General features: G+C 37.4%; 2 protein-coding genes across 4 annotated transcripts; both read left to right on the top strand.

Annotated features, from left to right (window-relative positions):
* Positions 1-739: 739 nt before the first annotated feature.
* On the top strand, positions 740-8,081 carry LOC124535559 (V-type proton ATPase catalytic subunit A). Of its 3 annotated transcripts, none has more exons than XM_047111799.1 (10): positions 740-889; positions 2,801-2,901; positions 4,068-4,180; positions 4,343-4,570; positions 4,699-4,836; positions 5,101-5,252; positions 5,395-6,112; positions 6,222-6,358; positions 7,102-7,291; positions 7,365-8,081. In XM_047111799.1, exons 2-10 carry the CDS (start codon positions 2,820-2,822, stop codon positions 7,455-7,457), a joined length of 1,851 nt encoding a protein of 616 aa, XP_046967755.1. In that variant the 5' UTR covers positions 740-889; positions 2,801-2,819; the 3' UTR covers positions 7,458-8,081. The 3 variants fall into 3 exon arrangements, with proteins under 3 accessions (XP_046967755.1, XP_046967756.1, XP_046967757.1); XM_047111800.1 differs by having other exon boundaries at positions 847-997; XM_047111801.1 differs by lacking the exon at positions 740-889 and adding an exon at positions 2,420-2,478.
* Positions 8,082-9,574: 1,493 nt separating this feature from the next.
* LOC124535878 (girdin-like) lies at positions 9,575-21,642 on the top strand. The gene is made up of 18 exons (XM_047112278.1): positions 9,575-9,742; positions 9,921-10,358; positions 10,501-10,603; positions 10,673-10,705; positions 10,810-10,836; positions 10,949-11,133; positions 11,261-11,422; positions 11,891-12,099; positions 13,283-13,389; positions 14,452-14,564; positions 14,952-15,048; positions 15,463-15,575; positions 17,108-17,185; positions 17,500-17,622; positions 18,004-18,147; positions 18,819-19,030; positions 19,808-19,940; positions 20,807-21,642. Exons 1-18 carry the CDS (start codon positions 9,641-9,643, stop codon positions 20,900-20,902), a joined length of 2,475 nt encoding a protein of 824 aa, XP_046968234.1. The 5' UTR covers positions 9,575-9,640; the 3' UTR covers positions 20,903-21,642.
* Positions 21,643-22,492: the final 850 nt, after the last annotated feature.

Genomic DNA, 22,492 nt, shown 5'->3' with positions numbered 1-22,492 from the left:
CCAAAGATAACTCAAAAACTTTATTAAATACCTATTGCAATTATTATGATTGGAATACATAAGAACTAATATAATCTAGGAACAATTTTATTATGAATATAATTTACTTCCAGGGCCCGATTTATAGGTCCTAAGCCAATAAAGGGCCACCATTATTTTTCAAATAAATAAAACAATAAAAAAATATCAGTTCATAAATTCTGTTTTTTATTATATAGAAGAAAAGAATCATTCTTCAAAATATGTTATAAAATGTATATTTCGATTAAAGACAGACAGACAGACAGAAAAAATAGTTACTGTTAAAACTTGACCGCATGGAATGGTGTTAAGAATACTAGCAGCATTTCCCTGTTGAATCGTGGAGGAGGTTGTAGAATACTTCAAATTCAGCCTGAATAAATATTTCTAGTTCTCCTAACTTAGAAAAAAATGTCTACCTGCTTTAAACACCAGGATGTTTCTATGTAATAGTGACATGTGATTCATTAATTCGACCGTTGATAATAATGATAGAAATGATGAATAATGATCATGAAATGAAATTTATGTTTTGTTTTTGATAGCAGTCCTTATGTTTTATGTGTTAAGTGATTTTAGATTTAAATATAAATTTCATCAATCAATAATTTTTAAGATTTTTTGCTACAACGAATTTTAGAATAAACTATTATTATCGAAATATTTTTTTAGTTTTAAAATTTTGCATTTAAATGCTATAGCTTTTTAGTGTATTTTGGGTATTCAACTAGAAAATCAATGAATTTGACCAAGGATAGTAGAGAAGAGTCATAGACTCAGGTCAGCTGACACAACTTTTATCATCGGTCTTGTGATAAGTTGTGTTACTCCGCCATTCCCCGATCGTCTTTTCCATCTTTCTTGTCCCGTGAGTTGATTTTTTTCATAAATTTGCTTTAATACTGCATATATCATAGTTTTTTTTATGTGCTTGTGTTAATACTTAGTGGACATTTGTATTTTAAGAGTTTTCTTGGTAAGCTTTTGCGTATTTCTGCCATTTTCAAAATTTTCATATACATCTTGTATTGTCACGTAATTATCCTATTTATTGATGTACAATCGGTACAGTTGAGTAATTTTTGTCTACATCTCAGCTATTATATTAATATAAACAATTACGTGTAAAATATTCCATATATTTTGTATGTAAGTACTTTTTGTTCCACCCAATTTCCATCATGTGACTGAGGTGGATACTCAATTAAAGCCTAAAATTTCAACGAAATCAATATTAAATTAACATTAAGATAGCTGATTCTTTATAAAAAAAAAAAAATCAATATTTTTTCTCACAAATTCGATATGGTAAGCATATTTACACTGTATTTCTTTTTAAGAAAAAAGTTAAATTTCAACATAAGTAATCAATTATAAATCTTATTAGATTCTTATTTTAATTACGAAATATCAAATACCATATCATGTTGAAATGGGTTGACCTATTTGTTATTGTATCTGTTTAAAAAAAAAACAATATTTTATTCCCATATTTAATACAGTAATTAAAAGTACAATAAAATTAAATATGGTTAGCTTTTCATGTTTCGAATGTGTGTTCGAATTTTTTGTCCTCCCTTAATATATTTAGATTGAAATTCTCTTAAATATTTGATCTTTGCTCAAAAGAGACAAATAAAAATTTTCTTCCTATAATTTATTATTCTTTAACAATTTATATGGTAAAACGCTGAATAATCTATAAAGGCCATTTATTTAACATAGCTGGGTTTACAATTATTATTTTTTTTATTATATGTTAAACAATTTGTAGTATATTGGTTCATTTTTAATATTTTTATATAAATGAAATGAGTTTATAGATTATTATGTAATGAATAAATTTACCAAATGTTTGATTCTAACTCTTGTTAATGAGTCAAATCTTAAGGTTAAACTATGGAAAAAAAAAATTACATAATTTATTCCAGAAGAACGGTATGTTTTAAGTGTAATTAGGAGCATTACTAAAAACCAAAATGTTGTAATTGAAGTTATGTTACAAAAAGGTATTTTATTATATTACCGAGCTTGTAGAGGTCTAGTTCTGTTACCTATAACTGTTATTTTTTTGTTTTAAAAGTGTTTCTAGACCAATCTAGAACTGCAAATAGGTTACAGTCTCTTAAAAATAATTCCTGTTAAATGGAGTATAAAATTTGTTCTCGACCTTGGCAATTTGGTCCAGCCATTGACTGATTTAGCAAGAATTTTTTTAAAGCCTATTTCATTTGTAGTTTCTTATTCAGAAATCTAGGTTTATGTAGTTACCAATATATTATGTATCTGAGGTAATCTACTATTTTTTTTTAAATAGAATGTTCTGAATTTGAATTGACAGTGATTGATGATTCTTATCTTTTGGAAATAGATAAAGATCAGGATCAGCTGATCTGTCATTCAGTCAGATCATAGGTAGTCTCGTGTAGTGTAGTTTAAAGATTTATTAAAAAAAAGGTTTCTTTTTCTATTGTTTTCAATCAATACTTGCTTTTTCTTTTTCTAAATGTTAAAGCAAAGAATAACCTAGTACTTTTCTATGTAAATAATAAATTAGTGTATTTTTGTATTTATGGTTATAATTTTATGACATTAATATGGTCGTAATATTTTATGTTGATATTTTATTAACATATGAAAACGAATGTTATATTGTACAGAAATAATTTCAAATTGAAAATGGCAGATAATATCAGTAGTGCACAAGTTTTAAAGAGTAATCAAAGTGGTTTGGTGCTAATTGGTGTATATATTATTGAACACCGTCTTATGCTTGCAGGCTTATATAAATCGTCAAAATGTCGAAGGGCGGTTTGAAGACGATCGCCAATGAAGAAAATGAGGAGAGATTCGGATATGTCTTCGCCGTATCCGGTCCCGGTGAGTGTTACTGAAATACTTTAATTTATTTTAACCAAACATGTTAAGTTATTCGACTCATTTCATATCCCACTTCTGTAATCCTCTGTAAACCTCTAGGTAATGGAGCAGTTTTCTCCTGACAAACAGTAATACTCAGTATTTTTGTGTACCGCTTTGAAAGGTCTCTGAGCCAGTGTACCAGGCACAAGGAACATGACATCTTAAAATTAGTTCCCAAAATTGCTGGCTATCAAGTGATGCATTGGCACATTGTCCACCTATAGTTATAAGTCTTTTTTTCAACATAGAAGCATTACTTTTGCTTATTCATTGTCAAAAACCTTCCATCGGTACGGTAAAAATACTTCGGTCCTGGAAAGAACCGGCGAAAGAAATAATTGGACTAAAAATAAATAAAAAAGGCAACTCCCGCTATTTTACAATAATTGTCATTACAGTAAATGTCGCATATCACTTTTTTCCGTTTCACGACCGTTTTTGCGCCGACATTCGATTCGATCTCTTACTTACATAAATGTTGCTCTACTTATCTGTGTATTCATTTAGTATTTAATTTTATAATTGAAAATTAATTAGTTCAATTGAGCTGTATGTAGAGCGCCTAGCTATATTTGATATTTTCTGAAGCCGTATGATCTCCGTAATTTATGCACCCTTATTTGTAAAACATTGCATTTTATTTACTAGCGTACAATGCCATTTAATGTTTTAAATATGTACAATGTCGTATAATATCTAATTTATGAAATATTAGAAATGGTAATGCTACTGACATTCTATCCTATTATCAAATTCTAATCGCTAATGGGAGATAAAATAAAGAAGAATCGAGTTTGATATTTGTTAGGAAATTTCGAAACAATTTTTGAAAAAAATAAGCACTGGCTATGTACCTACCTTACCTTAAAAACCACCAAATACCTTTAAAAGAGCATGTTATGCAGAGAACACCATGCTGTATTGTTAATCATAATTTAATCTTATACATGCAGATTACGTCTTGAACCTCCCCGACATTTCCTTTGATTAATTATAAACAATTGAGAAAAAATAAACTAGCATTCTTGTCCATTAATAATTTGAGTAGTCATCAATCAAAAACGAAAATATTCTCTTAAGCTTGAGAAAAATAATGAAATAATTCGTGTATTGTCTTTGATCAGTCGTCACAGCGGAGAAGATGTCCGGATCCGCTATGTACGAGTTGGTGCGTGTCGGTTACAACGAGCTCGTCGGAGAGATTATCCGTCTTGAGGGTGACATGGCCACCATCCAGGTGAGTGACGATACGTCGATAAATACAGTCCAAAGAGTCATATCATGGGACTGACGACAGCCTTTGAGTATTTATTTGCCTTTAAATTAATAAAGTATGTATTTAAGTAGAAAATATTACTGTTATTTATTGTAGTGTTACTATAATGATTTTCTTCTCTAGGTCTACGAGGAGACATCGGGCGTGACAGTCGGTGACCCAGTACTCCGTACCGGCAAACCCCTGTCTGTGGAGCTCGGACCCGGTATCCTGGGCTCAATCTTTGACGGTATCCAGAGACCACTGAAGGACATCAACGAGCTCACACAGTCCATTTACATCCCCAAGGGTGTCAACGTACCCTGCCTGGCCAGAGACGTCGACTGGGAATTCAACCCACTCAATGTTAAGGTATGAGAAATTTCTAAAGATAACAAAAAAATATATCATGTATAATTCCATATCATTGTTATCCTGAGTTATATAATGTAGTTCCATGGAAATTTCTCAGAAAAGTTATATACTTGTCCGTATTGCAGCCCGGCTCCCACATCACGGGCGGCGACCTGTACGGTATCGTGCACGAGAATACGCTGGTGAAACACAAGATGCTGCTGCCGCCCCGCGCCAAGGGAACCGTCACCTACATCGCGCCCGCTGGAAACTACAAAGTCACCGTGAGTAGCCCGAGCTTGGCCCACCAGTGGTGTCTAGGGAGAATTATGTTCATTCTTTGTAGCAAGAAGAGTTAAATTTGCCCAGCTTTGAGACGTTTACGGGCTCCACTATGGGCCCGCCAGTGGTGTCTAGGGAGAATTATGTTCATTCTTTGTAGCAAGAAGAGTTAAATTTGCTCAGCACTGAGACGTTTACGGGCTCCACTATGGTGACGAAGATGAGTTTTGCTCTCGACCACATATATAACAACACTTGTGCTCCAGGACATCGTGCTGGAGACGGAGTTCGACGGCGAGAAGGCGCAGTACAGCATGCTGCAGGTGTGGCCGGTGCGCCAGCCGCGCCCCGTCACCGAGAAGCTGCCCGCCAACCACCCGCTCCTCACCGGCCAGCGCGTGCTCGACTCGCTGTTCCCGTGAGTAGCGCCCAACCCCCCTCACATCCCCCCCTCCCCGGCCGCCGCCCTCGACTCGCTGTTGCCGTGAGTAGCCCCCCCCCCCTCTCCCCCTCCCCGGCCGCCGCCCTCGCCGTCGCTAATTACGCTTCTCTTTCGCCAGCTGCGTCCAGGGTGGGACCACCGCCATCCCCGGAGCCTTCGGGTGCGGAAAGACCGTGATCTCCCAGGCTCTGTCCAAGTACTCCAACTCGGACGTCATCATCTACGTGGGTTGCGGGGAGCGTGGTAACGAGATGTCCGAGGTGTTGCGGGACTTCCCCGAGCTGTCGGTCGAGATCGACGGCGTGACCGAGTCCATCATGAAGCGTACGGCGCTGGTCGCCAACACATCCAACATGCCCGTGGCGGCTCGAGAGGCCTCCATCTACACGGGCATCACCCTCTCGGAGTACTTCCGTGACATGGGTTACAACGTGTCCATGATGGCCGACTCCACGTCTCGATGGGCCGAGGCGCTGAGAGAAATCTCGGGTCGTCTGGCCGAGATGCCTGCCGACTCGGGTTACCCCGCCTACCTGGGGGCCCGCCTGGCCTCGTTCTACGAGCGCGCCGGTCGCGTCAAGTGCCTGGGTAACCCCGACCGCGAGGGCTCCGTGTCCATCGTCGGCGCCGTGTCGCCGCCCGGAGGAGACTTCTCCGACCCCGTGACGGCCGCCACGCTGGGTATCGTGCAGGTGTTCTGGGGCTTGGACAAGAAGCTGGCCCAGCGCAAGCACTTCCCCTCCATCAACTGGCTCATCTCCTACAGCAAGTACATGCGCGCGCTCGACGACTTCTACGAGAAGAACTACTCCGAGTTCGTGCCCCTCCGGACCAAGGTACCGATAGCTTTAGTTCTAGCATCATAGCATTCTGAAAATTAAATTTTTAATTATATTTTGAACATCACATATAAACATTGATCTCGATCGGTGATGCCGTCCGCAGGTCAAGGAAATCCTCCAGGAGGAAGAGGACCTCTCAGAAATCGTGCAGCTCGTCGGTAAGGCGTCACTCGCCGAGACAGACAAGATCACCCTCGAGGTCGCCAAGCTGCTAAAGGACGACTTCCTGCAACAAAACAGGTAACCTGCCGACCGATGGAGGCGCTGACTGTTGTGGTAGCGGAGTGGAGTCTGACGTGACCGGGTCGTGTGTCCGCAGCAGTGTTGAGCAAATTTAATTGCAGGAACAATTATAAATTAACAATTAATTAATTGTTAATTGTTACTACTACAGTTAACAATTAATCAATTGTAATTGTGGAAAATCACAACTAACAATTATTTAATTGTTAACTGCATTAAAAACAATTAACAATTAATTAATTTTTAATTGTTTTGTTAATTTTAATTAAAAATAACAATTAAAATTACTGCTGTATAATATAAAGACTTGAACGAAGACGACGACTTGAACTGTTTTTGTTTCATACCTACGCTGAAGAAATATTTATCAATGCAACTTTATACTATATAATATAAAAATAAACACTTTTTTCTGTGGAAAGAGAGATTTAGAAAAAATAAGCTTAATACTTAGAGCCTTTGACCACATTTTTATTCGTCTGAAGTCTAATACTTATAGCTTAATTTCCCTAAATCTTTACTAATTTCATTTTGATATACAAAGTTAATTGTTAGTTTTAATTGTTTTAAAAAACAACTAAAAAAGTTAATTGCAATTATTTTAATTGTAAGCTACAATTGACATACGTTAATCAAATTAATTTAATTGCAAGGTGCAATTAAAAGTGTAATTGCAATTAATTTTTTAGTCAATAAGATAATTGACAATTACTTGATTAATGCCCAACTCTGGTCCGCAGCTACTCGTCGTACGACCGGTTCTGCCCGTTCTACAAGACGGTGGGCATGCTGAAGAACATCATCGCCTTCTACGACATGTCGCGCCACGCGGTGGAGTCCACGGCGCAGTCGGACAACAAGGTCACGTGGAACGTCATCCGCGACGCCATGGCCAACGTGCTCTACCAGCTCTCCTCCATGAAGTTCAAGGTGAGGCTCGGGCCAGTGGCCTGCCCGACCGCGCTCTCACTGGCCGAATACTAATCGTGTCATTCTCGTTTAGGACCCCGTCAAGGACGGCGAGGCCAAGATCAAGGCAGACTTCGACCAGCTCCTCGAAGACATGTCCGCCGCCTTCCGCAACCTCGAGGACTAAGCCGCCCCCCCTCTTATCCCCCCCCCCTGTTCGCCATCAGACCACCGCCACACGTCGTATCGACGCGTCGAGAGTCGATATCGGTGGCCTCGGTATATATTGTTTGGGCCGAAGCCTAACTTCGGACTCGATGAAATTAAGAATTCTAATAGATAATTATTATTGATCATATTTAAAATGTTTAAGTGTTACAGTTCGATGTGTAGTGTAATACCGTCGTTGAATTCTACGAGACCCGCGGCCGGGGCTCCGCCCTCTGTACATAGACTCCCTCAGGGCTCTCTCGACGTCCTCCCGAGGTCGCGCTAGTTGTTATTTGTGATTATTATAAATATATTTATATGAACTAACATTACTATTGGCAACATCGTGTGACTCATATTATCGTCCCTGGTGCATTCCACATTATTTTTAGATGTTTCGAAAGGATTTTTTTTGTTTTTATTTATAATCTTGGCATTTTCCGTATATTTTTCGATGTTCAGTATTATAACGAACTGCTTCTAGCGGGTAGCGGCTAGCGGCTAGCTGTCGCGTACAAATATCTACAATAAAGTATATCTTGCTGTTTGAACTTGATACGTGTTGATAGACGAAGTTATTATAAATAAATATTAATTTAAATCTGCTCGTATTATTTATCCCTTCCCATCTAACGTAATTTTTACATATAAAGAAAAGTTTATTGGAAATATGTACTGTTGGAATAAACAAGCAACATCTGCGTCAAGTCACACAACTTCCCTTAAAAAAAAAGGCGGGAGATTCGTAGTTGACACATTGAGATCGCGAATATGATTATTACGTTGTAATGTGATTATTGATGGTTATTTGTGTTGTAGACTAAATGTTTTTCTATTGTGGTAGATTGATTGTTGTTTTAAATTAAAGTTAATTGTTTTAGAGGTTAACCTACTTCCTACTTCTGGTTCTAAACGTACAATATATAATTTGGTACAAGAGTCTAAAATAAACTGACACAGACTAATTGGAATACAATAACAATAAGTCAGGTTATTAACCCTCCTGCCGATTAATATTAACTCAGCTGAGACTAATTCTAAGCCTTAGGAAACAGAATCAAAACGAAGGCATCTGTCATTCGTTAGTACGGTCTTTAGTGAGCCACATGGATGCCACCCGTGATGTGTCACTGAACTGAGAGAAGAGAAAAGCAGAGCGCTGGCAACACTGATAATATACGTAACATCTAAATATTATAGACAACAAATAGTAAACCTTTTGGGTTTCTCTACTGCCCTTTACAGTATGATGTATTGACCCAGAATCGTCATATGTCGAAGTAGGTATTTCAAACATTAGTTTTTATGAACAGAGTAACATAGCCCGCGTTGTGCTGTGTATTAAGAGAACAATTATATGTAACTAACAACTTACTTTATAACTTATGTATTTCTTTAGGATTCTCAGTACAATTTCAATTGTCTGAAGTTTTAGATGATTTTGTAGTAATCTTTAAATTTACTAACATACCGATTGTTTCTTATTTAATGCGCCCCATCGTAAACACGTATGTTTTAAGACTCAGGATGAAGACTGACAGACAACAACTACGATTAGTGTGTGTGTTCTTTATATTTTGGAATTTACTGAATAATATTACAAATAAAAATACGTTACTTTGTTTTTTAAACATATTTTAATCGCTTAGTACGATTGTAAGCAGTATCAGTACGTGCTTCATTCGAACTAACTTTACGGATCCACACAAAAGCTCAGTAGCTCAGGGGTAAAAATTCATAATTTGAAACAATAACAACGCAATCTTGGTCAACTAAGTTTTTTTTTATATAAAAAAAAAAATATAAAACCACAAAGTTTGGCATGTTGCAGCATGGCTTTATATTAATTTTCCTTCGTTTTAAAAAATTCGTCAATAGATCATAGATTTATTGTATTATAATATCCATGTTTATTAAAATAATTAGTCGGAAATTATTTAGGTAAAAGTGTACGTGTTAATTAAATCATATGCATAAAATAGGTATTTCTTTAAACTTAAAAAAAACTCCATCACAATTTATACACTGGCCATCACAGTTTTGTCATTATTACTCTTTGAGGAAATATATCACCTTGACTTACTTTATGGTGATTGAAGTACATTGTTTTGAGAAAGTGTAAGAAAGATTCTGTAAAAGATATAAACTAACTACTACAAAATGCCGCAAGACTCATTGTACAGTGATTCTCCTAATATGAGCGATTCGGCGCTTTTAATAAGTGTCGAGGACCTCATAAACAGAGCGCTCGGTTCTCCCGAGGTAAATTAAAGGGCTAGTATTGAAATCTAATTGCTTAAAGAATAATTTTCAATTTAATTTAGTTTTTGCAATGTTAGCTGATGATACACTCTTTTATCTATCTATCTACATATGTATTTTTACAATTACTATCATACCATATTTTTTCACAACTTGTAAATAAAAAAATTATTGCCAGGAAAATACAGTAAATTTCAAACTGGTTCAAATGATTCTACACATCTTAGCGCGGCAGCAACGTATGCTGGAACAAAGGGTAGAGATTCGAAGCTCAGATTTAAAATCACTACGATTAAAAAGCACCCCTGAAACTACTACGGAAAGTTCATCTTCTAAAAGTCCTCGTTCACCGGCAAAACGTCGGATGGCGGGAATTAAAGAAGAGCGTAGCACAAAACAAGATAAAAAAGAAAAAGAAGGCCATAAGGACTTGGAAAAGATTGAAAAGAAAGAGCAAAAAGAGGTCGTGCAAGATGTGGAAAAAGATAAAGATGCAACAGAGAAACAGACTAAACAGGGGAAAGCTAAAGCCGAGAAAGAAAAGAGGCGCAAAGAAAAAGAGTTAGAAAAAGAGAAACCAAAAGCTGAAAAGGAAATGGAACAAGCTGCTGTAACGGTTGGTGCTGATACCTTTACACATTGTTAATTTACGCTTATCTAACAAAAATGTTACATAAGCGGAAATTAACAAAATACCACGGGCTACCAAATTGACGTCAATAATCTTGATGTCATGTTGGACGTGACTTCGTTTCGTTATATTCTTAATTTTTTATTTCTTTGTTATGTATTTTATTATTTTTTTTTATCAGAAAGAAGCCAAGAAAGCAAGAGTAATGTCAGGCACCATTGCAATTACAGGTTGTTTTTTTAAGTGGTTCATTTTAAATAAAATTTGGATATGTTTTAATGATTAATATATTGTTTTAGAAGCTGAAAGGGGCAAAGAGAAAGTACTTGTAGGTAATTTTATCAGCGGCTATTTACGTTAATTGATCTTAATACGGTCAAAATGTTAAGATAATCTAATCGAGTAAAACATTAATAATAGCGGTTTTGGATTTCAGTGGAGAAAGGTCCAAGTACCCAAACAGGTAAGCTTAAACTTCTGTTAAACTTTTATCAATAATTCTGATACAAATAATAAACGTACTTAACATTTTAATTTATACTACTAACTCGATCTTCTCACCAATACCTCGACAGAAACTCGGGGTCGTGCGAATATAGACGTAGTCACTCAATCGCAATTTGCTCTGCTGGAGGCAGCGGTGAGGGATTTAACGGAGATAGCAGTTCCGAAGCCACTGGAGCTTCCTGACAACGAGAAGCTAAAAAGCGATCTTGCTTCAGGAAATGCTACGCTGCCCGAAGCCATGCAAGCTATGCAGGTGCCACTATATCGTTTTCACTAAGACTAATTGTATATAGTCATTTAGAAAAATGTCCTGTTTCATGTTCAATCTGACGGTTATCGTCATTTAGACCTATCTACGTCGATATTTCTATTTTATATAGGTCACAGCACGTGTGCAAGCAGCTGAAAATGCCATTAATCGTATGACGGGACTGCTGACTCAGCTCGCTGCAGCCGGTGCGTTACCTGACGATATTGCTGAAAAAGTTGATGAAGTTAAAATCGAACCTTCATCCGATGAAACAGATGTCGCCAAACCAGAGGTCAGAGGTGTATTCAGCTAGCGTTTGTAACTATGTATGAGTAAATAGTTTACGTAAATATATGATAGAAAAATCAAATACATAGTTAAGGAATAATAATATGTTTAAAGATATAAACTGAATTACTTGAAATTTTGAAATACCTTCAATATGTATAGTTTCAATGCGATTATCACATTTGGCAATTTCGTGATTTCAGGCGTTTTGGGTTCCTCGCTACTATGTATTGATAAAAAAAGTAGTGTAAACTTCGTTTGAATGATTGAATCGTCCTTTTCGGTTGATTTGTTTTTGTCTTCCCCTATTCTATGCACATTTCTTATTTTATTTACAAAAACATTAGAGAACGGTCTTGATTTTTGCACCCGAAATGTTGTTGGCACACATCTATAAACAAATTCGCTATACTGCTTCTACAGTAATTGCTCTCTCCATTTTCTTAGTATTTGTTTGTTTATAATTTTACAGAAAGCGAAATCGCATCTATCGGTAGTTTCAAGAAAATCCGTGGCGATTGATCCAAAGTCGTCGCAGGCGTCGCGGGCCGATGGAAAGTCGCCCAAAGCCCATTCCGCTCCTACAACTCCCCGGCCATCTACTGCGACCAGCAGACAGTCTGTAGCTACGAGACCTTCTGCACTATCCATGGGCCCCGCAATCACACATGAAGAGTTGAAGTATGTACTAATGCTTTCCATATTTAAGTATTTAGAACTTGCATTTGGTGATTGATAAAATAGGCAATATTTATTTTTATATTGAATTTTCTTGACAATGTTTGTACAATCGATGTATTCTTGAATGACTCCAACCACAAATGTCGTCCTCAAAAGTGACTATAACTTCGCATAATAAATTATAATTCACACATCCAAATCAAAGTGAGCACTAGTTCCCCTCTATCTCATATTTTAATGGGATGGCAAATCCAGCGCATCGGCGATTTTGGTGCAAAATAAGATTACGCGAATTTGAAGAGCGGTAGTGATCTACTACTGAGACATTTAAAACTAGTAGTCGTGCATCTTCGCTCGCGATTAAGAGTGTTGGTGTTGAGTATGTGTTAGGAAAAATAGTAGCCAAGAGTGTTGGTGTTGAGTATGTGTTAGGAAAAATAGTAGCCAAGAGTGTTGGTGTTGAGTATGTGTTAGGAAAAATAGTAGCCAAGAGTGTTGGTGTTGAGTATGTGTTAGGAAAAATAGTAGCCAAGAGTGTTGGTGTTGAGTATGTGTTAGGAAAAATAGTAGCCAAGAGTGTTGGTGTTGAGTATGTGTTAGGAAAAATAGTAGCCAAGAGTGTTGGTGTTGAGTATGTGTTAGGAAAAATAGTAGCCAAGAGTGTTGGTGTTGAGTATGTGTTAGGAAAAATAGTAGCCAAGAGTGTTGGTGTTGAGTATGTGTTAGGAAAAATAGTAGCCAAGAGTGTTGGTGTTGAGTATGTGTTAGGAAAAATAGTAGCCAAGAGTGTTGGTGTTGAGTATGTGTTAGGAAAAATAGTAGCCAAGAGTGTTGGTGTTGAGTATGTGTTAGGAAAAATAGTAGCCAAGAGTGTTGGTGTTGAGTATGTGTTAGGAAAAATAGTAGCCAAGAGTGTTGGTGTTGAGTATGTGTTAGGAAAAATAGTAGCCTGTCCTGATGTCCTGATGTCCTTTCTTGGCGTTCAAGTTTATATAAATATAAACATCATACCAAATTTCATCAAATTCGGTTCAGTGGCCTGGTCGTGAAAGAGCGACGGACAAACAGATACAGAGTTTCTTTCAGATTTATAATATTGATTATAAATTTGTTATAAGGGCTATAACATAATATTATTTGTACATATGAATTCCAAACGTGAGAATAATTATTTTGATTTAAGTACTGCTTTGCGAGCACTGAGAGAGGAATTGTCGAAAAACTTGGACAGTTTGACGATGCGCGCAACGACGGCCGCCGAAAATGCCCTCCACACCGCAATGTCCGTGGGTGAGGAATCGAAATATTATATAAGATTACTTTGGGTTTACAGAAAGGCAAACTGCCGATTGGGCCACCTAACCTTAACTTTGACACTGTAATAATATAATCCACTCACACTTGAACCGAAAGACGTTGTTACAGATAATAATTACATAATAATGAGCAGCTGAGATGGCCCAGTGGTTAGAACGCGTGCATCTTAACCGATGAATGCGGGTTTAAACCCAGGCAAGCAACGCTGATTCATGTGCTTAATTTGTCTTTATAATTCATCTCGCGCTCAGCGGTGAAGGAAAACATCGTGAGGAAACCTGCATGCGACAAATTTCATAGAAATTCTGCCACATGTGTATTCCTCCAACCCGCATTGGAACAGCGTGGTGGAATATGTTCCAAACCTTCTCCTCAAAGGGAGAGGAGGCTTTTAGTCCAACAGCGGGAATTTACAGACTGTTTTTGTTGAACTGGATGGCATTCTCCAATAATATTTAAAAATATTTATAAAGAACTTGTTGTCACATCGTTCCAACCCCCTAAGGGAACCAACCCTTAGGAGGTCGTAAATTCAAATCGTTTATAAAAAATACATTGGTAAAAAAGGCATATTATTAGATACAAGATTTTGTAGATCATAAGAAGCTTGGAATTAATACCTGTTGACTTCCAGGCAGGATACATTACATATATATATTGTATTTAACTAATATGATGGTATTTTTTTAAATGTTGAAAAAGAGTAACTACTGAGTTTCTCGCCAGTTCTTTTCCGTAGAATCTACTTTCGGAACCGGTGGTAGCTTCACTTAATTGTTAAATGACGATTCAAAAGTGCTTGTAAAAGCCCACTCGAATAAAGTTTATTTTGATTTTGATTTTGACATGTTAGGTAAAAGTAGCCCATGTCCTGCCTCGGAGTTCAAGCTTGCTTTACACTAAATTTCATCAAATTCCGTTCATTGGTTTGCTCATGAAAATACGACAGAGTAACTTTCACATTTATAATGTAAGTATAGAATAGAAGCATAGATTGCAGCAGTCCTATTTACCTTTGTTTTTTTTTTCAATTAGCGGATAAAGTGGATGTAGCGCTGAAGTTGAATAATCGCGTCACGGTGCTTTACTCGTTGGTGGGAGATTACTCAGACCAGCTGAGCGGTTTTGATTCGGGATTGACCACGCAGGTAAATATTAGTTTTATTTTTGTGTAGTTTTCAATATTTCCTTTTTTATTTATTCTTATTAGATTATTTACGTTGGATGTTTTTAGGGTTTTCAAAATATCGTCATCAATTGCTTTAAATTTATATAACGGTTAAGGAAGTTAATTTCACAAAGCGTATCTCTTTTCATCGGGTAGCCTATCTGGTAAAGTAACACTCTATTTACATTTATTTACTAGATTGGGTAAAGTTTTCCTTTCCTCTAGAGAAGGCAGTTTGCTACATATTCTTTCACGCTTCAATGGTTCACAATTTCATAGGTTCTATACGATTTTTTTAGTATATAAACTTGTTTCGGTGGAATAAATTTAAAAAAGGAAATTGTTTTAATTTTTGTTTTGTGCTCAGATGCGAAGTTTCCAAGACCAAATTGTCCAGATAAATACGGATCTTAAGAACGGCCTCGCACAGCTGGAAAATGTTAACAATAATGCTGAAAATGCAGGTACATTATAAAGTTAAAAGTAAAGTAAAATAACAGCCTGTAAATTTCCCACTGCTGAGATAAGGCTTCCTCTTCCATTAAGGGGAGGGTTACATATTTTAAGGTTAGGGTATAACATATTCCATCACGCTTTTCCAATGCGGGTTGGTGGAATGCACATGTGGCAGAATTTCGATGTAATTAGACACATGTAGGTTACCTCACAATGTTTTCCTTCACCGCCGAGCAGGAGATGAATTATAAACACAAATTAAGCACATATATAGTGGTGCTTGCCTGGGTTTGAACCTGCAATCATCGGTCGCCTCAGCTCTTACATTATAATTTATATAATATGATTTAAGTATATTATAAGAAACGACTTTCAATAAATATATGTCTGAGCTCAAAGGCTAATGATATTGTTCAACACAGCTCTTATAGAGTTGACGGAGCGCTACCAAGAGTTAGTGACGGAGCTGGAGGCGACACAGCACGCCCACAAGAATCTGACAACTCTGCACTCCCAACTAGGAGGGGAGATGCATGTGGGGAACTGTTATGATTGATTTTAATTAAAATTTTTTTTTATGGTATAGTTTCGCAGACGAGCATATGGGCCACTTGATGGTAAGTGGTCACCATCACCCATAGACAATGTCGCTGTAAGAAATATTAACTATTCCTTACATTGTCAATGCGCCACCAACCTTGGGAACTAAGATGCTATGTCCCTTGTGCCTGTAGTTACACTGGCTCACTCACCCTCCAGGCCGGTACACAACAGTACTGAGTACTGTTACTCGGCGGTAGAATAGCTGATGAGTGGGTGGTACCTACCCAGACGGGCTTGCACAAAGCCCTACCACCAAGTAAAATTTATTGAAATAATTGAAAAAAGAGTATAAATTTAACATTGAAATATATTGTAGGTAATTCGTATCATTCGTAGGTTAAAAAAATCACTGTAGCCGAGAATTTTAAGAAAATATATTTTATTTTAGTGTAAGATTTTCTTCATTTATTTGCTTTTTTTTATGGTATAGTTCGCAGACGAGCATATGGGCCACTTGATGGTAAGTGGTCACCATCACCCATAGACAATGACGCTGTAAGAAATATTAACTATTCCTTACATTGTCAATGTGCCACCAACCTTGGAAACTAAGATGTTATGTCCCTTGTGCCTGTAGTTACACTGGCTCACTCACCCTTCAGACCGGAATACAACAATACTGAGTACTGTTGTTTGGCGGTAGAATAACTGATGAGTGGGTGGTACCTACCCAGACGGGCTTGCACAAAGCCCTACCAACAAGTAAAATTTATTGAAATAATTGATAAAAGAGTATAAATTTAACATTGAAAAATACTGTAGGTAATTCGTATCATGCGTAGTTTAAAAAATCACTGTAGCCGAGAATTTTAAGAAAATATCTTTTATTTTAGTAAGATTAAGATTTTCGTCATTTATTTGCTATGTAAAGATCGCAATTTTTAGATTAATATTTTCTTCATTTATTTGCTATGTAAAGATCGCAATTTTTATTTATTTCTTTTAATATTATATAGCAATAATTCGAGGGACAGCGGACGACTCCAAACTCATTCTATTTTAAAATATTTTTACCTGGATTATAAATATTAATATACTATTTGACGTATATCTGTCCGTGTGTCCGTGGTCGAGCGGTATGTACACCGGTTTTCATGGGTACGCCACTCCGAGGTCTCGGGTTCGATTCCAGGCCGAGTCAACGTAGATTATCATTAGTTTTCTATGTTGTTTTGGGTCTGGGTGTTTGTGGTACCGTCGTTACTTCTGATTTTCCATAACACAAGTGCTTTAGCTACTTACATTGGGATTCAGAGTAATGTATGTGATATCTCATTTTTATTTATTTATATTAAACTTAGATTGCCGGCAATTGTACGGAGTTCAACTATTAGACAATCTGGTATTACTGCGCTAAGTAATATTGAAGTTCTTGTAAATTATGCGATACAGCACTCCAGTAAAGAATAAAATGATAATATGTCCATCCGTTAAACAATATAAACAATTATTGTTTGTATGTAGAGCTTGGTGGAGTGCGTGGAGATGTTACGGGAGCAAAAGTCAGATCGAGATGAGGTCTTAGACGGGCTCAGAGACAAGGTATGCAAGGCAAACAAAATATTTTTATACCATTTAAAACTGAGCTCTTATATAGTTACAGATATACTTAACCCCAGATATATATAAGAGACACTCCTTACTGCTTTCAGCACACGCTTTTCCGCCTTTGTGACTAAAAGCTGAAGCTTAAAAGGAATATATTTGGTCTGAAAGGTCTTAAAATAAACACTCGAAAAATAATTCAATAAGGGGTCTCTTAGCGCAAAACTTTAGAAGTTTAAAATTTGGGTTCATATATCATAGGTTTGGTTTCGATCTGATGACTTCAAGATACTAGTAATTAATATTTGCAGGCGGACATTACACGACTCGCAGGTCTGTTGTCGGAAGAGGAATTCGCAAAGGCGCGCGCGGACTTCGAGCGACGCATTGAATTGTGCCATGACAAATTCCATAAGCAAGAAGTGACCTGGATGGTAAGCAAACCCATACGATAAACAACATACGATATGTAGTTATGTTTTTTGGTCATCAGGTCATTTAAGCTCCGGTGTGAAGGCTTAAGCATTTGTCACAATTGGAGCGTGGGACATAACTGCGTAAATATCAGTGTCAGAAATGCTTAGATGGTGTAGTGTTGTTAACGCTTCTTGTAGGACCTCGTGTTTATGAGACATTTGGTCGTTTCTCTGTGCAATACATGATAAAACTGATTCAATTTAATTATAACTAAAATCCGGCTAATTTAATGCTTTCGCTAACTATTGAGAAATATTTATCCCAGTAGTTACGCTGGGCTTTTATGTTAACGTATCTTTAGTTTCAATTTGTTATTATAATCCTATTAACTCCAACAGACAGCCATCAAAGATCTAACACGAATAACTGACGGTAAAGGGCAGATTGTGGATCTGCTGTCTGCACGTGACGAGGCCCAAAAGGAGCTGCAACTTCTAGAAAATAAGATACGAGTGCTCGCTACAGTGCTGGGAGAACCTAAGGTTATGCAAGACTACGTTCTCTATATATATTTCAGTATCGCCTTACTGAAAAAGTTCATTATCTTTTATCGAAGTAGAGAATGTGCGTTAAATAATTAATTATAAATAATTTAATTAAATAATTAATTATAATTAAATAATTATTAGACAACATCACATAGATTACTCTGATCCCAATGTAAGTAGCTGAAGCACTTGTTTTATGGAAATCAGAAGTAACGACGGTACCACAAACACCCAGACTCAAGACAACATAGAAAACTAATGGTAATCTACATCGACTTGGCCAGGAATCGAACCCGGGACCTCGGAGTGGCGTACCCATGAAAACCGGTGTACACACCACTCGACCACGGAGGTCGCCGGTCGTTGTTTTTTTTTTATGGTATGGGTTGGCGGACGAGCATATGGGCCACCTGATGGTAAGTGGTCACCATCACCCATAGACAATGACGCTGTGAGAAATATTAACTATACCTTACATCGTCACTGCGCCACTAACCTTGGGAACTAAGATGTTATGTCCCTTGTGCCTGTAGTTACACTGGCTCACTCACCCTTCAAACCGGAACACAACAATACTGACTACTGTTATTTGGCGCGTGTTGTGATGTTATATGTCGAAAATTTTACTATTGCTACCAACACGGTAATTAGTCCGGCGACCGCAGGCGGCGCTGCTGACGCGGCAGCTGGCGAGGGGCGCGCTGTGCGGCGCGTGCGGCGCGGCGGCGAGCATGCAGGCGCGCGACGCGGTGGCGGGGCTGCCGCCGCGCCTGCCGCCGCTGCCCGCGCCTCCCGCGCCCCCCGCGCCCGCCGAGGCCCCCGCGCCCCCCGAGCCCTGCCGAGCCGACTTGGAGGACCACGAGCCGCAGCGAGATAGGCACGTAGATCGGTCTTACCAGCCTTTAATGGCGATTTGTTGTTTGAGTAAAATGTTAAGCATTACAGGGTCACTATAGCCGAACGGCTGATTTTCGTTTTTATTTTGACATTTGAGATGTTATACTGTTGTTGTTATTAAAAAATTACGATTTTCGCAGTTACGTTTTCGTCTATAACTATGCCGTATAAGTACGACACAACTTAGATGTAGCATCGGCAAAATTCGTAAAACCGATCACATCCGAATTGAGTACGCTATCCCAAATTATCAAAATTTATTTCTCATGCGAATAATATGATCTTTGCACAAGCGTAATAACTTGTAATATCATATGACCTAATATATTCGTCAATTTGACGCGTCGATTTACATACACTTGCTTTCTCTGACGCGTGAATCTATAGCGACGAATAGCGTGGAATGGCGCGATAGGGAGATATTTCTATTGGTTGTGTAAATCGGTAGTAATCGGTTTTATTTTCATTCCATTGCATTTTCCAATGCTACATCTAATTTGTGTCGTACTATAGATCGGTCTTACCAGCCTTGTATGGCGATTTGTAAAATAAGTAAGATAAGTAAAATGTTAAGCTTTACAGGGTCACTGTAGCCGAACTGCTTATTTTTATTTTCATTTTGAGACATTCTACTGTGGTAGTTATTAAGAAATTACGATTTTCATATTAACATGTCAAGTAACTTTTGGAGCAATTTGTGACAGCAACACATTGAATTTATATGAAAGTGATATTGACGATAAGTCTGGTGTATTAGGCACATGTGTCACCGCTGGTGTGGAGGCTCTCACACGCTTGTTACTGAGGCTACCACGAGGGAGCGCGCCTCTCCCGTGTCGCTGGAGACTGCTCCTACGAAAAAGTACACGGGATACGGGAGCGATGGAAGGGTAACCTGACTTTTACCTGTTTAATTGTATATAATAATTACGTTTATCATTTTAATACATTGACTATAGACTTTAGGAGCTCTATTTTTCAAACTTAAATGTGTAGCGTCCTCATCTATATTGTATCTTGTTTATGCCGCAAAAATTGTGACTCTCATCGCAACCCCTCCAACTGTCAACCTGTGATTGAGTTACGCAATCACAGCTTGCGAGGACTTAGGTTCGAATCCCACGTCCCACAAGACCAATTAAATTTATTAGACTGTATATTCTCGCCTCCCTCCAAGCCTTATTAAGACTGGAGTTAGAAGTCGGAAGTGTTAATTTTTCATGACGGAAAACACTTAAGGCCTGGCCTGCACTTGATCTCTCTGTGATCGCTTCAGGTTGCCTTCCCATAGGCTTAAGTGGATAGTCTTCTTATACCGTGGAATCAGTTAGAAGGACTAAGAGATCCTTAAAGTAAAGTAAAGTAACAGCCAGCAAGTGATCCTTATTGAATATTATTATTATATAAGTGTTTGTTAAGCTTTGATACAGATATCTACGACCTCCGCGGTCGAGTTGTGTGTACGCCGGTTTTCGCGGTTACGTCACTCCGAGGTCCCGGGTTCGATTCCCGGCCGAGTCAATGTACATTATCATTAGTTTTCTATGTTGTCTTGGGTCTGGGTGTTTGTGGTACCGTCGTTACTTCTGATTATCCATAACACAAGTGCTTTAGCTACTTACATTGGGATCAGAGTAATGTATGTGATGTTGTCTCATATTTATATTTATTTATATTTATCTATAAGCATATAATTAGTTATAATGTATAAAATAAATTTATTTCGACGAATTAAACACAAGCTTCGTTATTCCAGCTGTATATGCTGGAAGAAGAGCTGCGACCGTGTATTGAATGCAACGCCTTCGGGGAGGACCGCGGCGCGGGGGACGCGGCGCCCGGCACTGAGTGACCTCTTTGCCTATTTATGTGTCTAGATAAACTGTCAACGCTGAGATCACGTCAAATAAAAAATGATTATAGGCACCGTGCGTAGCGATGACTCTGCCATCTCGTGACTCATATTCAAAACTTTTACCCTCAATTTCAGAAATTCTACTGTCAAACAACGGAAAATATTTCTGAATTATCGTGTTAATTTTTGATAATTTGAGCTGTCGAAATGTATTGTTGTATTTCTGGATGCCGTAATACATCCAAAAACGACTTTAAGGGTGTAAAATTTTACTATTTCCCTAGTAATAGTACTCACATGCCATGGCTTAGGGATAAAAGAGTAAAATGGATAAATGCAGTTATAAAACACACGTAAATATACTTTCAAATATTTAAAAAGTACTATTTGATTTTATTTATATATAAAAATCACCAATTTTGTGGGTAACTGTTTTGGAAGACAGTTTAATTTTCGTCGATCGTTGAATCTAACTTATAACCGTTGTTTCTTTTAGTAGACATCCAAATAACTGGTTCCCATCTAAAAATACCACCATCTGCAGCGCCCATTACTTTCATTGTTAATTGATAAAAAACCATGTTTTATAATTTTGATCATTTAAAATCATATTTACAGACTTGACAGCTGTCAGCCTCCCACCAATGTGTCTAGGAAGTTTCTTTTTTTTACTCGCACGGTGTCTCTACTGTCGGGATTATAACGCCCTCTATTGTTTCTGCCCGGTGCCTATAGTAAGACACAAATTAGATGTAGCATCGGAAAATGCAATGGAATGAAAATAAAACCGATTACTGCCGATTTACAACCAATAGAAGCTCCTTATCGCGCCATTCGACGCTATTCGTCGCTATAGATTCAAGCGTCAGAGAAAGCAAGTGCATGTAAATCGACGCGTCAAATTGACGAATATATTAGGTCATATGATATTACAAGTTATTACGTTTGTGCAAAGATCATATTCGCGTGAGAAATAAATATTGATAATTTGGGATAGCGTACTCAAGTCGGATGTGATCGGTTTTACGAATTTTGCCGATGCGACATCTAAGTTGTGTCGTACTCTAGTTGGTCAGTATCCGGCGCACACCAACATTTGACCCGTTTGTTTTAGATATCTTTGTAGGTCGACAATCTATCTAGATATGTAAATAATCTAAGATCTGTTTTTGGAACATTGAATTTTAGCTGACAACATTTATTATATAGATATTTTATGAACGGTTTTCATAATGAATTGTTTTGTTTAAAAAAAGAAACTTATTGTTTAAAATTTATTTTGTAAAAATAAATAAATAATTTACATCTTTACGAAAGCGTATTTACATCTTACGGAAGCGGTCTAGAATAATTTAAATAAATATATTAAGAACGACTTACAGCTATTTAAATAGTTTAACATTAAAATAATTATTTTATAAATAGATTGAATTAAATATGAAACGCAAACTTTGGATAATATAAGTAATTATAAATCTAGGTTTCTTAAATAATGTCAGAGTTAGCTTTTGACAGAATGTAAGGATTTTTACAAATGGTAACAAAACGGCGGCTATTTTTTAATTCTAGGAACGACGTTCGATATGG

Source organism: Vanessa cardui, chromosome 15 (genome assembly GCF_905220365.1).
Source record: "Vanessa cardui chromosome 15, ilVanCard2.1, whole genome shotgun sequence".
NCBI lineage: Eukaryota > Metazoa > Arthropoda > Insecta > Lepidoptera > Nymphalidae > Vanessa > Vanessa cardui.
This window is presented reverse-complemented; position numbering and strand designations above follow the sequence as displayed.